Below are 15983 nucleotides of genomic sequence, written 5' to 3'. Positions count from 1 at the left end.
GTGTATACAGTGTGGTTTGTAAATGTTAGTAAATATAATTTATTCTTTTTATTCAGTTCAGTTTCTTTAGAGTGCGTTTCTCTTCAGTTTTTTTTTCCCTTTCCTTTGCTGGGAAGGTTCTGGGAGGGGGAAAGGGGGGGGCCAGTCCAGGGTTGGCAACAGCTAGGCTAAACCTGCGACATAAGGAAGTCAAAGAACCTATCGCTATTGCTGTCTCTTTTAGGTAGACCAAGAAATAGACATCAAGCCACACCTTCAACTCAGCAGAGACAAATTACTGGACTTGGAAGTCTAAGTAGTAAGAATTCTGTAACATCCATTAAGAAGCAAATTAACACTATATAAAGGTATTTGTATTTTTTTAAATATTCAAATTCATATACATATTACTAGTGACCAAATGCAAATGTAAAGGATTCTTTCAGACAAAAAACAGCAAAATCACCTATTCATTTTCAGTACATAGTTTACAAAACACAATGTGAGATCAGGCAAACTGAGAATGAATTGCAGATTAAAATGCTTACCTTATGAACATACATTTCCCCAGGCTTTGTAGTCTCAATATTACCCCCTGCTTCTGCAGCTAAATCCACAACAACTGAACCTTCCTTCATTGACTCAATCATATCTTTCTTAAACAAGAGAGGAGCTTTTTTGCCTGGTAAGACAAAACATTGCAAGTTAAACACAAAATACAACTTTCTATCTGTTGAGCTCTGGAGATTACTTCTCTCTTTTCCCTATTTATAAACCTATTTTTGTAAGCCAAATTTTCAACTAATCAGTACCTAGGATAAAATATCTCAGATGGTTTGTTAAGACAGAGAGAAGATAAACTAGAATATCCTGTTCCAAAGCATATAAAAATTTATGCAGGGGCTGCCTACCAAACATGCTAGCAAGTCCAGTTTTGTCAACAAATGGGTAACACCCAATCTTAGAATTCAAGTCATAACAAATAAAAAGCATCTTTGTAAGTTATTAAAATACAGATATTGTGCAATACAAAGCACTAAAATCTAAGCTCTGCCTTACCATGTTTCAATTGCAAAGTGAGTACCATTTCAGAGTTGCTTCAGTGCAAAAGCTCTGTAGCACAGTAGGTACAGTATATCCAGTAAGTATGCAAAAGAATTACATATTCTTACTTGATTTATTATCTACTCTGTGTTTAGTAAGAAAAACACGATTGTAGTAAGTCAAAGATTGACAGTTTATGAATGTAAAAGTTGCAAAAGAGGTACACACTTTAAAACCAGGCACTTATTACAAAAGGATAGAACTACCTGCTCACAGACATAAGTCACTAACCCTTCTGTTTTCAAGGCAGGCACAGCTCCAAAATATGCCAACTTTTACTTAGCATTTTATACATAAAACGTACCCGGAATAAGTGCTGTAGTGATGATAATATCAACATCTTTGCACTGTTTGGCAAAGAGTTTCATTTCAGCTTCAATAAATTCTTTGGACATCTCTTTAGCATAACCACCTTGTCCCTCCCCAGATTCCTTTAAGTCTACTTCCAAAGGCTCAGCACCAAGAGACTTGAACTGTTCCAGAGCTGCAGCTCTAGAAAAAGAAAATTGAAGGAGAGGGAACCACACTTTAAAAACACACAACGGCTTTATCAGTGTTTTCAGTAGCAGTCTTCAGACAAGAGACATAAAAATTATTCCAGGAATAAGGAGACCATAACTTAAGTACTCAACTTTCTGTACGTAGTGCAAAAAGTAATTGCATCACTAAATTTAGGTTCCAGACAGACTTGGATAAGGAATAAAGTCAATCTTGGTTTCCTGCACAATTAGCTCCAAGAAAACCCTCAAAACTGAGGGTTTAACTGATGACTAGCTCTGCTCATGCATTTCTCTTGTCATGACTAGGTAAACCTACTGCCCAAACTTAAGTGCCTAACTTAGGCAATACAGATACAATCTGTGGCCCTGTCTTTAAGCTGTGAAATGGGAAGTAGGAGTCTTATTTTCACAGGGAAAATTGCCAGGGTAGGGGTGTTTGGAGTTGACTTTTTTTAATAGTCATTCTATAATTTATTTTGCATCATGTGACATCAAAGTAAATGATGAGACTTAATATCAGTATTAGGTGAACATTTATAACATGCAGAGAACTTGACAGAAGCATCTTTGCACCTCTAGATTAAAGTATATAGGGTGCTTAAGAAGGGAATTTTAAAAATCTGAAGTTTTAGACAGCTTTTGACCAAGCTTCTATGAAAAATAAACCCTTTCCTGTATCATTTAAGGCATATGTAGATTTTCTAAGAAACCAGAGTGGTTTTTTCATGTTGCACATCATAAATCTGGAGATATATTAATTTTAATTCTTTCATATTAGATGTAGCTATGTAGCAGTAGATGCCATTTCTACATAAAAAGATACCACTTCTACATGAAAACATAAGTTCGTCATTTTAATGTGAATACTGCATTAAGCATGTAAAAATTGGATATAATAAGGCCATTTAGCAGAAAAAAACTAATCAAGTTTGCAGTGCCTGTAGCAAGAAAGAAAAATGTTCGTGCTCTCCAATTTTCCTAGTCTATTGCTCTGAAAAATGGCCACAGGATGAAAGAATCCTTCAGAACATAAAGGCTATGGGTAAGGCTCTGGATGTGTCTATCTAGACTTCAGCAAGGCCTTTGACACTGTCTCCCATAATATACTCCTGGAAAAACTGGTAGCCCATGGCCTGAACAAGTGTACCCTCTGCTGGGTTAGGAGCTGCCTGGAGGGCCGGGCCAAGAGAGTGCTGGTGGGTGAATGGAGCTGCATCCAGCTGGCAGCCGGTCACCAGTGGTGTTCCCCAGGGGTCTGTGTTGGGTCCAGTCCTGTTTAACATCTTTATTGATGATTTAGATGAGGGGATTGAGACCATCATCAGCAAATTTGCTGATGACACCAAATTGGGAGGGAGTGTCGACCTGCTGGAAGGCAAAAGGGCTCTGCAGAGGGATCTGGATAGACTTGAGAGATGGGCTGATTCCAATGGGATGAAGTTCAATAAGGCCAAGTGCTGGGTCCTGCAATTTGGCCACAACAACCCCATGCAGTGCTACAGGCTGGGCAGAGTGGCTGGAGAGCAGCCAGGCAGAAAGGGACCTGGGGGTACTACTTGACAGGAAGCTCAGCATGAGCCAACAGTGTGCCCACATGGCCAAAAAGACCAATGGCATCCTGGCCTGTATCAAAAATAACGTGGCCAGCAGGACCAGGGAAGTGATCCTTCGCCTGTACTTAGCGCTATTGAGGCCACACCTTGAGTACTGTGTTCAGTTCTGGGCCCCTCAGTTCAGAAATGATATTGAGGTGCTGGAGCGAGTCCAGAGAAGAGCAACAAGGCTGGTGAAGGGACTGGAGCTTAAGTCCTATGGGAAGAGGCTGAGAGAGCTGGGGGTGTTTAGCCAGGAGAAGAGGAGGCTCAGAGGTGACCTCATCACTGTCTAGAACTACCTGAAGGGAATTCTAGCCAGGTGGGGGTTGGTCTCTTCTCCCAGGCACTCAGCAATAGGACAAGGGGGCACGGGCTTAAGCTCTGCCAGGGGAAATTTAAGTTGGAGATCAGAAAAACATTCTTTCCAGAGAGAGTAATCAGGCATTGGAATGGGCTGCCCAGAGAGGTGATGGATTCCCCATCCCTGGAGCTTTTTAAACTGAGATTCGACGTGGCACTGAGTGCCATGATCTACTAAATGGACTAGAGTTGGATCAAGGGTTGGACTTGATGATCTCGGAGGTCTTTTCCAACCCAAACGATTCTGTGGTTCTATGATAAAGAAGAGACTCAAGGAAAGCAGCATTTAAAACTGCTACGCTGAAACTTCTTTTTCTTTGCTCTGAGTTTTATAAATAAAGTAACTTGAACTCTTTCACTCCTTCAGCAGATTGAAAGAAGTGTCTCTCCAGCATTCCTCGATGGCCTCTCTGGGATCAGGAGAGTAGAGGTGAATGAGAGTATACAGGTATGAAACTGCATCAAAAGCTTTTTATTTATGAAAGTCAAAATGATTTAATGAGAAGGGCTCTCTGTAAGGTTTGGTTGTTTTGAGGCATAAAAATTGAATGAATAATGATGTAATAGAAAAGGTAGGAAATAAACTGTGATTTAGTGCAGTAGAAATTCCTTCACTGTAGTATGGCCACAAACAACTATTTTCACACCCCTACCTAGTATCAAATCCACGAACCACTGCACCCATTGATTTCGCTGCTCCTGCAGAAGCCAGACCAGCAACTCCTCCTCCAATGATCAAGACCTAGAATTAAAAATCTCATTAAACAGCCATTTAAACAAAGTTACCTTAGGACACAGAAACCTAAATTACTTTGGCAAAAATGCTCCATAATCTAACAATTTAAATACTGTAATTACTAATTTCACATATTTAAGAGCCAACTCATCTCCGGCTTATACTTTATGTAAGTAAGTAGAGATTTTTCTCTTTGATTTATCTTCCGATTTTATTTCCTTTCCCAATTCCACTTTCATCTCTCTTCAATGCAGTCCACCTGTAATTCCAATCACGTAAACCTTTCCATTGCATCCTTTGATGAAGTAGAAATTCCACTACCTCTGAATTTTCTTGACTGCTTCCTTTCCTTCATTTTGAAAAAAAAAAAAATCCATCTACATAGAGCTAGTCTGATGTTTAAAATTAAGCAAACTTAAACAAAAGTCAAATTATCTTATTGTTCCCAAAACAAAGACAGTACAGATGTGAACAAAAATTAGCATGAGAATAACTACAGTGATTTTGAGTCTCTAAACTAGCTTCAAGGCAGAAAAAAATAACAGTTTCAGCAATGGTGACGCGTGATGAGGAACTTGCATATTCTTCTGCCACAGTATGTGTTTAATTGCACATACCTTTGCTGGAGGAACTTTACCAGCAGCTGTGATTTGACCTGTGAAAAATCGACCGAAGTGATTTGCTGCCAGTACCACAGCCTTGTAACTGTGAATTAAGGATGAACACATATCAGTATTTTGCGAGGTTCAGTAAAATTCTGCTCATGACAGCAATCAAAAAGATGAACATTGGACTGTAGCATGTGTAAGAAAAAGCAAGCTTAATATTTTAGTATTGAGTACAAGTTTAACAGTCTTTGTTCATATTTCTTCCCCATTTTTTAATCATGGAATGTGTTTCCAGGCATAATTTTTGGACTGCAGTATACTCGATGTCCACAACTATGCATGCTCTCAAATAAAATTTTGCCTGAAAAATAAAGGCCTAACTTGTCAAAAGTTATCTCTGTGGTCTTTGAAATGACCTTCAAAGGGTGTAACCTGAGGCTTGTTACAGTAGGAAGCATGAACTTAGAGTAATTCTGCAGCAAGTTCACTTAAGACAAGCAAGTGCACATTCAAAAAGATATTCTAATCCTAACTTTGCAAAGCTATATGACTTAGGCCAAAGAGCTTAACTTTGTTACTTCACTTGCCCCATCTGAGACTGGGTGGCTGGACACCACTATCTGAAAATCAAGATTAATATGTAATTTTGTTGTATCTTAACAACAATGCACATTTTCTTGCACTTTTACTATCTTGTGGTTCACCAGTCCAATTCCACTCATTTTCCTGTCTCTAGCACAGGCATGTGCAGGTCTGTGTGACATAAAATTAGTTCAAATTTGGAATACAGCTTACAGATTTTATGCCTTTAAATACATTATGAATTTCTGTATTTTAGTTAAGTTACACCAAGCGAAAACTGAGAGCAGCAACTAAACATGTATAGTGGATGTATCCCACTTGTGTGCACAAAATCCAGCAGCCTTTTCAAAGGTTTATTATTCCTCACAGACAACATCTAAGTAAAAAAACAAAAACAAAAAAAAAACAACTAAAACAAAAAAAAAGAAAAAAAACAACAACCAAAAAAAATCTAAAAAAAACAAAACACCCAAATAATAGAAGTCAGCTTGACAACAACATTTTAAATCACTGCAATACCTAACAAAGCATGAAGAAATGTGATCTTTTATTTGTAGCTGCCATGTCAGTTGTTTAGGTTAGTTAGCTCCTCACAGCATGAGATGCTATCAACAGACAATCTGTGTTGAAGATGACTTAGTGATAACAACTTCTCTGACCTAGTTCAGATCAAAAAGGTAGGAGGCAAAGTAGTCGTGGAATTAGAATTGCCTTCAGTTTTGTTTATTTTTTTTAAAAAGCCTTGCTCTGATCTGCTGCAAAGCTGACCATAAGAAACTTTAGTACTAGTTTGGCACCTCCCAACAGCACCATACTGCTTGAAACAGCTGCATGAAAACAGAGATGTATTGTTTTACACATACCAATAATACTAATATCAAAGCCTATGATTTTTAGTCCAGTTGTATTTGATTAAGCTGAAAAAAAAGAGCCATACCCAGCAATGTTGGCCATGGAGCTAAGTGCATCATATCCCTGAGCAATGGTGACCCGTGGAACCTGATCCATAGCCAAAACAGTAGCTTTTTTTTCTGCAAGTTTCTTCAGGAGGTCTGGATTTTGTGCTGGGTAGATAAAACTAATCAGAGTCGCCGCTGTCTTAAAAAGATCTGCTTCATGTACACCTAGAGTCGAGTTATATAGAGGAGCCCTCACCTGAAGGCAGACAGAAGTTTCCAAGTTAATTAGAGGAAAGAAATCAGAACACACTCCACTTCCTTTCTCCCACCCCACAGTCTGTCCAGTCCCATCCACAAAGTATAGAAGGAAGGAAGTATATCAAAGGCTGTTCATACAACTGAACTAACTGCCCTTTTTAATAGAAGTTCACATATTGGAATTAGCTCTATGTGGATTAGTGGCACTAACGGTCAGCACACACCTTCAGAAAGATCTGATGGCTTTTAACCAACAGCCCCTGTCTTTTCTAACAGAGAGCTACCTTCAAACCCACCATTTTTAAGCAAAATAGTTACTTAAGAGATGTGACAATTAAGCTCTACAGGCTAAGAATCATTAGTTAGGTTGCAATGCATGACTACACACAGGGAATTTCAAGCCCAATGTCCAGCAGATAGTAATCTTCATCAATATTTAGTTAAGTTTCTCACTTAAGATAGAGTTTGAAGGATTGTTCATAACAAAGCTCACAAAATTTCCACATTTAACTATGATGGCATAACTTCAAACAGAGCAATGACAGGAAGCCTCAACATCAACCTTAAGGTCTCCTTCTTTTTTCCTTTAGGACTTTGCACAACCTAGGACCTCTCAAGTAACTTTGCTTTTATCAGTTTTCCCAAATTAACTATAACTCACCTAATAACAAATACTTTGGATACACAGTGCGTTGTGGAATTGAAAAAGTTAGAAACTTATACCTTTACAATTCCAAGCAATTGTCTACAGAGGAACTCGAGTTATGTGTCACTAATTTTGAAGAAAAGGTTTCTTAGAGCAGGGATCTCACCTGCTTAGAGCCCAAAACTAATCTCCCTCACTCTACAAAACACAACTCTAAAGCAGTTAAAAATTTGCTAAGAAATTATCCTCAATTTTGTTTGTTGTTTTCTTGTTTTTTTAATGTACGTGGACAACTGAGCTATTAAAAAAAAACAACCTAAAATTGAATCAGAACAGAGAGTGGAAAATACTAATTTGAAGGACCTTATTATCTGAACTTTCAGCAGACTATTAGAGAAATTATGTTTACGTTTCTTCAAAAAGAATGTAATAGAAAATACACTAATAAAGCAATTACTTTCACAATCAAATCAGAAGCCAGGACTTCCTTGGTCCCCTGGATCTTTGCTCCAACTTCTCTGTAATGGTCATCAGAAAATTTGGAAGCCTCTCCAGCACCAGATTCCACCACAACACTGAAGCCTTGTTTAACTAAAGCTTGAACTCCAGCTGGTGATAGAGCCACTCTCTTCTCATTTTCAAATATCTCCTTGGGGACACCCACAGTCAGCTGTTTATATGGAATTCCTGCAAGAGTGGCAGACAGGACAACATTAGTGGTACTAAAGACTAATTAATTGATATTAATTCAATGTTGTACAGACACATGCAGACATGTCACAGTTAGCAATTCTCCCTCCTAAGGGAAGAGGAAGCAGAATGCTATTTTCTAGGGACGTTGTTCAGATTTCCTTAAATTACATCATCTTCCTAGAGATCCTTGTTCACTCAGCAATCAGCAGGACAGCACAATCAGCCACACAAGCAGGAACAAGTATTTGGTGCAGGTCATACCCTTCGGAGTTTACACAGTTCTGATTGTGTAATTGGCGTTCTGATTTACACCATATCTGGTGTTCTGGTGGTAACACTTTCTACCTCAGGTAGGAATTTAAATCTCTCTCCAGTCAGTTCCACTTTATTGTGAAGAAATAAACAAATGAGCTTGAACAGTGGGACTCCATTTTAATTGAACATGTTTTTAAAGTCTAACAAATTACAGTTGCTTCAAATCACTATTAATGAATGTACATATGTACCACAAAGTACATTCAAAGGGACAACTACAGCAATGAGGTACTCTAAAAGTTGCCACAAAAATGAAAACTGTGAATTTAGAAGTAGCTGAAGAATGGATTCTCCATCTATAAGCTTCTTCAGCAGTACTTCTCTTTAATATTATCTCCTTCTCTTAATTTGTCCAAAGCTTCACTAAGTAACACCAGGAAACTGTTTAAGCTGAAATTTATCAGTTTTAGCTGAAGTTTTCAAATTACAAACGTCTAACTTTGTTTACGTATAATTTATGGGCTTCCAATCTAATATCTGGGAGTTCAACTTCTCTGATCCAAACAAGTGTTTAAATATATTATTTATAAATATACAGGCTCAAGCAGAACCACATATCAAACTACCACACTGTTTCAATTACACTGACAGCATGCAGTCCAACCAAGGCCCGATCCTGTACCAGCTTTCACTGATGTCTGCCAATAATTTAAACCTGGACTGTGACATTACTATGCAAGACATTTACACTACATAGATATTAATGAAATATAACTTAAGCAGTCTAAGCAGTCACTCATATTAATGATCAAGCAACAACAACAAAACCCACCAAACAAAATACCTCAAGCAAAAAAAGGGAGAGAAGGTGGATGAAAGGTTTGTTTTAATTTACAAATCTGCTTTTAAAATGTCCATCACTATGTACTGTGCTAGGAAAATGTGTACCAGACAAGGAATTCATATTTTAGGAAGGCCTCCTTTTCACTTACAGCTAGAAACAAAACAAAGCTAAAAACATACTACAAAATAAGAACTTGGAGGGACTAGGTTTAGGTTTAAATATCAAAATAATTTAACCATGAAATAAAACTTGCACTATAATAAACCTAAAGTTGAAAATCTGAAAATGTTTTAGATTAAAACTTTCAAGATACTATCAATTTATGTTCTGAAAATGCACAACAGAATTACTAAGAACTGGTAGTTAAGTATCTACCTATATTTCTCAGTTTACTAACTGATTAAGAAAAAAAAAGATTGAACACATTCAAAAAGAAAACCAAAGATCACCAGACAAAGAAGAGTATTACTTTTAATTGCTGTGCCAGGGGAGGTTTTGTTGAGCCCAGGGAGGGGCAGATGGGACATCAGGAAGAATTTCTTCCCTGAAAGGGTGGTTAAGTCCTGAAATCTGCTGCCCAGGGAGCTGGTGAGTCACCATCTCTGGAAGTGTTCAAGAAACGACTGGATGTGGCACTTTGTGCTGTAGTTTAGTTGACTAGGTAGTGTTCAGTCAAAGGCTGGAGTCAATGTTGGAGGTCTTTTCCAATCTTAATGATTCTATGATTTTTTTAACTTTGTCTTTGAAATGTAATGAATAAAATGGTAACAAATACTTCAAAGATGGAAGTGTTTTGATAGTTTATATGTTGGAGAACATTTAAAATGTTCTAATCACAAGACAAAAATTCAATTCAGGAAAACATACATTAAAAGAACATAAAACACAACAGAAGTGAGAATGCACATCTATAACAGACCCACAAAGGTAACAGTGCTTTGCAATGATTTGCTTCAACAGCAGACAGGACATCTAAACATCACCGTGCAGCTCAGGCCATACCTACCACAGCAGCACTAACCACTTGTCAGCTATGGTAACTGCTGCTGTCACTCAAATTACCCTCTGTCATTTGAAGGCACCTTTCTCCCCATCTCTTCTAATTACTACACAATAAAGTCCTGCTTCTGTTTTTCACTAAATCAACTCCGTGGAAATGAGCTCTCTTGTCTTTTAGAAGCAGGAATGAAACCTAGAAGATTGAAATTTGTTAGGATACCAGAGACCAATCGTAATTTCAGAAAGGAAATAGCTCTAGGGTAGGATAAAAGGCAAAAAGCTTTTCAAAAATCACAGGGGAAAATTAAGAACTTGAGTTCTACATTCTCACTCTTCTTTTGGAAGTTTTTGTAGCACAAAAGTGCTAAGAAATGGAAGGACTGGATGAGAGGGGAAAGAGGAGAGGATGGCAGGGAAGAGAAGGGGAAGACAAGGGGAAGGATCAGGGCTAGGGGAAAAGAGGGGAGGAGAAGAGAAGGAATAAATTATAGCATACAGGTAATAGAAAGACAACTGCAAATTTAAACACAGACACATGGCTAAAACTTTAATTTTTTTCAGGCAAAAAAAATATCTTTTTTAAGCTCCTGAGGCTCATATGGCAATAGATGCTTCTGATTTCTTTTTTTTTTAATTTGTTTTTATGTGGAGTACCAGAATAGAATAATTAGAAAGAACAGGACAGGAATATGCACTCTCTAGATGCCAAATGTGTTTCCTCATTCCTCACTTCTTTCACATTGTTACATCTTAACTGCAATAAAAATAGGCACAACTTTTTCAGATAGAAAGTATTTACACCTTATTTAATAAGCAGAATGACCAGAGACCAATACTGAGAACTATGCCCTCCTCCAATACTTTGGGAGATAAATCCAAGATAAACATTCAACAGGTCTCATTCTCATGTCACATTCTTTTTTCCTCTGTTCCACTAACAAACTTCTAGGAACCAGTAAATACAAAAGCAAATTAATACCTAAGCAAACAGATGTCACCTAGAGCAGGTACAGCATATTTTTCAAGTAGACTGCCCTGAGCTTTCACAACATTCAACACCAAAATGGAGCAGAAGTCTACCAGTGGAAAAAAAAATCTATGTTAAAAATTCAGTAGAGGTTTTGGGAGGAAAGAGTTAAAAAGCAGAAGACTGACAAGGAGGATTGTAAATCGCTCAAGTGACCTTGCAGCTGGAAATAACTCTTGGTAAGCCTGTGTGAATAGCAGACGGGATGATTTACTGGGGCCTGTGCCTCCACTGGTGTTTCTCTTCCAGGGTGCTGCTTCAGGGACATTGTTACAGAGGTAATGGAAATAAATTTACTCCTCGCATTCCAGCCACAAGTTTGTGGCTGTCACGCCTGCCTCTCTGTGCTGACACAAACAACAGGGCATGATGGATAAGGTGTTTGCAGGAAACTGCACAATGAGCACAGATTAGTTTGCTGAACTCAGTAATTTCTTTAGAGTTTTTAGTTTTAAGAGGTTGAAATCTAGGTTTTATTTTGTGGAAGCATATCTGCTATCCTTGCCATGGGCTTGAAATTGCATGACAATGTGAAGCTTCCAAGCTGTCTTTCTAACCTTTCATGTCAGATAAACTCTCTATAAAGTGCCATGAGCATGTTCTAGTGACTTACTGCTTTATGGCATCAAGGACATTTTGCAAATGCTGATTGATATACACATACCTGGAGCACTTTTCTGAGTCACATGTAGATTTTTAGTATATTGTTCATGGAGTAAGAGATACACAGTACTTTTTTATTAAAAAAAAAATCAACACCAATAGGATTCTGCCACTATGAGAAGTAGAATCATTAAGTATCACAGGCCTTAGAAAGGAATATATAAACTAGAATTCAGAAAAACTAGTAAGCCACTTTTTGTCATACCCTTACCATAATCTTGATAGCGTAATGAGAACAAGTATGTCCTTACTTCAAGTAAACAAAACTATAAAAGTTATTATCTCTATGTAACTTCCATCTACAAGACTCATAAAAGAAGTTCTAAGTTAAAATTACAGCAAAAAATACAGATTTTTAACCTTCTTAACACAATTTGGGGAAGTAGTCTGCAGCAAAATAGTATTAACAATTACCAGAAACTGACTTAGAGAAAAGATAAAGAAGCTTAGACTATATGCCACATGTTGTGGGATGAAAAAACAGGATATGTAATCTGCCTATTTTTATGTTGTTCTAATAACCTTTAAACAAACCATCTCACCTGTTCTGAAGATGAGGACATATTCCGAAGAACAGCAATATGATGTTGGCAAAAAGAAAAAAAAATGGTACAGAAGATTAAACAAACACCCAATCCCCCCTGTTACAGAAGCAAGGAATTACAAAATGAAATTAAAGGAAAATGTCTCTTGTTTATAGACAATGTACAGCTTACCTAGAGACTTAACTGAAAATAAACTGTTATATGTTTAAAAGCATGATTTAGGGGAAAAATAATAAAACAGGGAATTTTTTAAAAACAAGCAACAAAATAAAAAGGTTATTAAAAGTCCAAAGACAGAGAGTGGTAAAAGTTGCAGAGCTGTAGGAATACCAGTCTGGAAGTATACTGGAAATCTCAGACTCTGTCACTCCATAAGCACCCATTCCAGAGCTTCAGAAAGTTTTGCCTGTTTTCAAAGCATCCAGTGCTGGTGACTATTTGAGACAGGTTACAGGAATATTTGTTTACTCCTACATGAAAATTATGTTTCTAATAAACAAGTAGCAGCAAAATAAATAGCAGCAAAAACGTTATCCAAGTTTGCTTTTCAGCTGACTCCAAATCTCTTCCCTCCTCAAGCAGCTGTTACTTTTGTACATAAGACAGCCTGGATCAAATGAAAGCTAATCTGAGAGATGGAAGGCAACTGCAGGCTTAAGAAGAATTACAGTCACACTAGTCTTTTCAGAAAACTTATACTTAGTGTTGCAGTGATTTTACCAAGTGTTGCTATACTCAAAGATAATCTCTAAAAGAATAAAATTTAGTTATTTTGTATTTTTATTTAAGAGCACTTAAAAAGTAAATCTAAGCAATAGTACTGCTTCTAGTTTGTCATTCAATTGCTGTTTAATCCTTGATTTGTCCTCTACTGGATAACAAAACACATTACCAAAAAGATATATGGGGACAGTTTAATTATCAACCAAAAAACATTCACAGCTATAATTCTCCATTTTAAACAACTGCATTTCATGAATACTACTAATCTTTAAATAAGGTCTTCCACCCAACAGATTTGAAGGGGCAGCACTGACCGTTAAACACATGACACTAATCAGAATTCTGCATCCTTTGGGAAAATTTTTTCAAAAAATTATTCTAAAAAACAAGAAAAAGCACAGAGTAGCACACCAATTGCAGTAAAACTGAAGGGATTCTTCAGTTTCATGATCAAATTTGTGGTCCAAGTCAAATACAAAGATTGATTCCAAACTCAAACAACAACAAGGGCACTTACCTGGGACATTTCAGAAAGACCTTTGAACCCAGTTTCCTACATCCCAGTTTACACTCCCAGCAAAGGGACAATCTGCCATGTCAAGACTGACAGATGTCTCTTTCCCTCAAATATTTAATATAGACAAAAATTTGGAACATCACAAATCTACCAGAGCAAATAAATTCAGGTTTCACCATGCCACTGTGGTAAAAAGCCACCTGATGCAGATTGTCAGGAGGCTCAAAGTACAGAAACTTCCTCTCCTGACATTTCCTCAGAAGTTTCAAAATCTTCAGTAGCTGAGTTAAAGGCACAAAATGGGCCACCTAATGTTAGTGTTGCCAGAAGTTCTATAAAAGAGGCTTCTCAGGGTTACACATGGTAATTTTATGTCCCATATTTTCACAAGCAGAAACTTCTGATCCCAAACAGCCCTACTTTCCTAATACTTTAAAGTATCTAATGCAGTTACCTACTGCCTACATTTGGAAGAACTAAACATGATGTGTCAGTCCAACTCTCCACATTAATCTGTTGCAGACTAAGACCCCAGATCTGCCTTGAAGCAAGGTCCATAAATTCCAAGGGAGACATGACCCATGCAGGATTAATGGGCAAAACACTAAATCTACATTATGTATTCTCCAGTCCTCCACCTGCAAGGCTATGCACAGCACAGAATAGAGAAAAAAAACATCAGTTCTGATCTTCATACACCAGGCTCATAGTATCAACTGGAAATGAGGATGCCACCTTTTCCACTTCTTTTTTCCTTGAAAACATCCATTATTTGCTAAAATTTAAGTACTACAAATATACTTACAAACCCTACACAAAGTGGTGCAATGTCAGAGTTTCCTGAACAAAGTTAGCAGGTTTTTTTAGATGAGATAATTGTATCTACACATAGTCATGCTTGCTGATGCTCTCTTTGTGAGGTCTGTATTTTTTCTCACATGCACACAAAAAGCTGCACTATCAAAACTGCTGGGAAACTCAAGCTTTTAACTAAGAAAAGCATTTGATTAAATAGCTCCCTCAAGCAAGGCATTTAACAGGCCCTCGAAGTCCCTAGCCTTAAAAATTATTTGGATCCAAAGTACTCATAATAAACACAAACACCTTCTGCATAAGCCCTATAAAGTCAGTCTAAAATTGTTCTGCAGCTGATTCAAGTATGCTGCTGACATGATTTCTATTTTAAGTCTTTTCTGTACTAATGCAGATCTGAAAGAAAAAAAAACCAAAGAAGAGACAATTTATATTCATGTTTTAAAACAACACATTATTTTCAAGAGTTTCATCAATTTACCTGGCTTTGGAGCTGCCTGAGACCCAAGCATCTGGTGGGTTCTAAACATGCGCAAACACGGCATCTTTGCAGAATGCGCCTTCGGCGGCAACACATTGCCAAAAACAGGAGTTGAGCACCCACTGACAGCAACACGCAGAAGGCTTGCCATCGCACCCAGACTTCACAGCAAATTCCTTGCCACGTATGGAATTCCTGTGGCACACATAAAAACAAAGCAAGAGTTATTAATGGCACTGGACAGAAGGTATGTAAACGCAGCAGGTTTAAGGCCAGTTGACTGTCAGTAGCCGCAACACGATGGTTCCTTCCCACCTTTATCTTTCTGGCTAGAAAACAAAATCAAACTTTTTTCCAGCCTAAGTAGAACACGCACCAAGGTCACTGGGCTGGAGATGGCATTTCTGTGACTCAAGGCTGTTTTGTCTTTACACCGCTACCCTAAACCAGGAACTGTGACACGTGAAGACTCTCCGCGCCCCAGGGAACCAAACAAACGCATCCAATCCCTGCCAGCTCTCCCGCAGAGTCGCCGCGGGCGGGACACAGCCCGGCCCGCACTCGGAGCGGAACACGCCGGGCAGTGGAGCCGGGAACGGGCTCCTGTCCCGGAACGCCGCGGAGCGGCCCCTTCTCCCTATTTATAGCCCGTGGCCATGGAACGACCTTGGGCAAGCGGCTCGTCCCCCGCCAGGCACCGTGCCCTGTCCGCGGGGACGCCGCAGTCCGAACCTCCCCGCACCCTCCGGCAGCCCCGTAGCCTTTCCACAGCTCCGCACCTCCCCGCAGCCCCGCACCTCCCGCAGGGCGCCCGGGGCCCCTTCCCGCGACACGCCTTCTCCACGCGTTCTCCCTCTCTCCCTTGCCCCAGGGCGGGACACCGCAGCCTTCTCCCCGGCCCCTGCCCGCGCCCGGACAACACGGCGCTAGTGCCACTGCTGGCCCCCACGCCGCCGCTCGCCGCCCCGCACATGCCCCGCACGACGCTTCGCACACACGCCCCGCACGGCTCCGCTCGCAACCCCGCACACGCCCCACACGGCGCCGCTCGCAGCCCCGCCCTGCACACGCACCGCACGCTCCCGCACGACTCCTCTCGCCGCCCGCGGTGCCGCCGCCGCGGCTCTGACCGACCTTGGGGCGGGCCCAACCCGGA

General features: G+C 39.3%; 1 protein-coding gene across 2 annotated transcripts in view; it reads right to left on the bottom strand.

The window, feature by feature from the left end:
* The window catches only part of NNT (nicotinamide nucleotide transhydrogenase), a 44917-nt gene extending 28939 nt beyond the window's left edge, over positions 1–15978 (bottom strand). Inside the window, exons 1-8 of one of the 2 annotated variants that reach the window (XM_071581080.1) lie at positions 15901–15978; positions 14828–15022; positions 7725–7954; positions 6402–6619; positions 4892–4979; positions 4192–4280; positions 1388–1575; positions 528–661 (exon numbers count right to left, since the gene is read on the bottom strand). In XM_071581080.1, the coding sequence (XP_071437181.1) occupies positions 528–661; positions 1388–1575; positions 4192–4280; positions 4892–4979; positions 6402–6619; positions 7725–7954; positions 14828–14978 (1098 nt within the window). In that variant the 5' untranslated portion in view covers positions 14979–15022; positions 15901–15978. Of the gene's footprint in view, positions 1–527; positions 662–1387; positions 1576–4191; positions 4281–4891; positions 4980–6401; positions 6620–7724; positions 7955–14827; positions 15023–15203; positions 15425–15900 lie in introns of those variants that run through there. The other variant, XM_071581081.1, reaches the window with a different exon arrangement.
* Between the last annotated feature and the right edge of the window lie 5 nt (positions 15979–15983).

The sequence above is a fragment of the Pithys albifrons genome, chromosome Z (genome assembly GCF_047495875.1).
Source record: "Pithys albifrons albifrons isolate INPA30051 chromosome Z, PitAlb_v1, whole genome shotgun sequence".
Taxonomy (NCBI): domain Eukaryota; kingdom Metazoa; phylum Chordata; class Aves; order Passeriformes; family Thamnophilidae; genus Pithys; species Pithys albifrons.
This window is presented reverse-complemented; position numbering and strand designations above follow the sequence as displayed.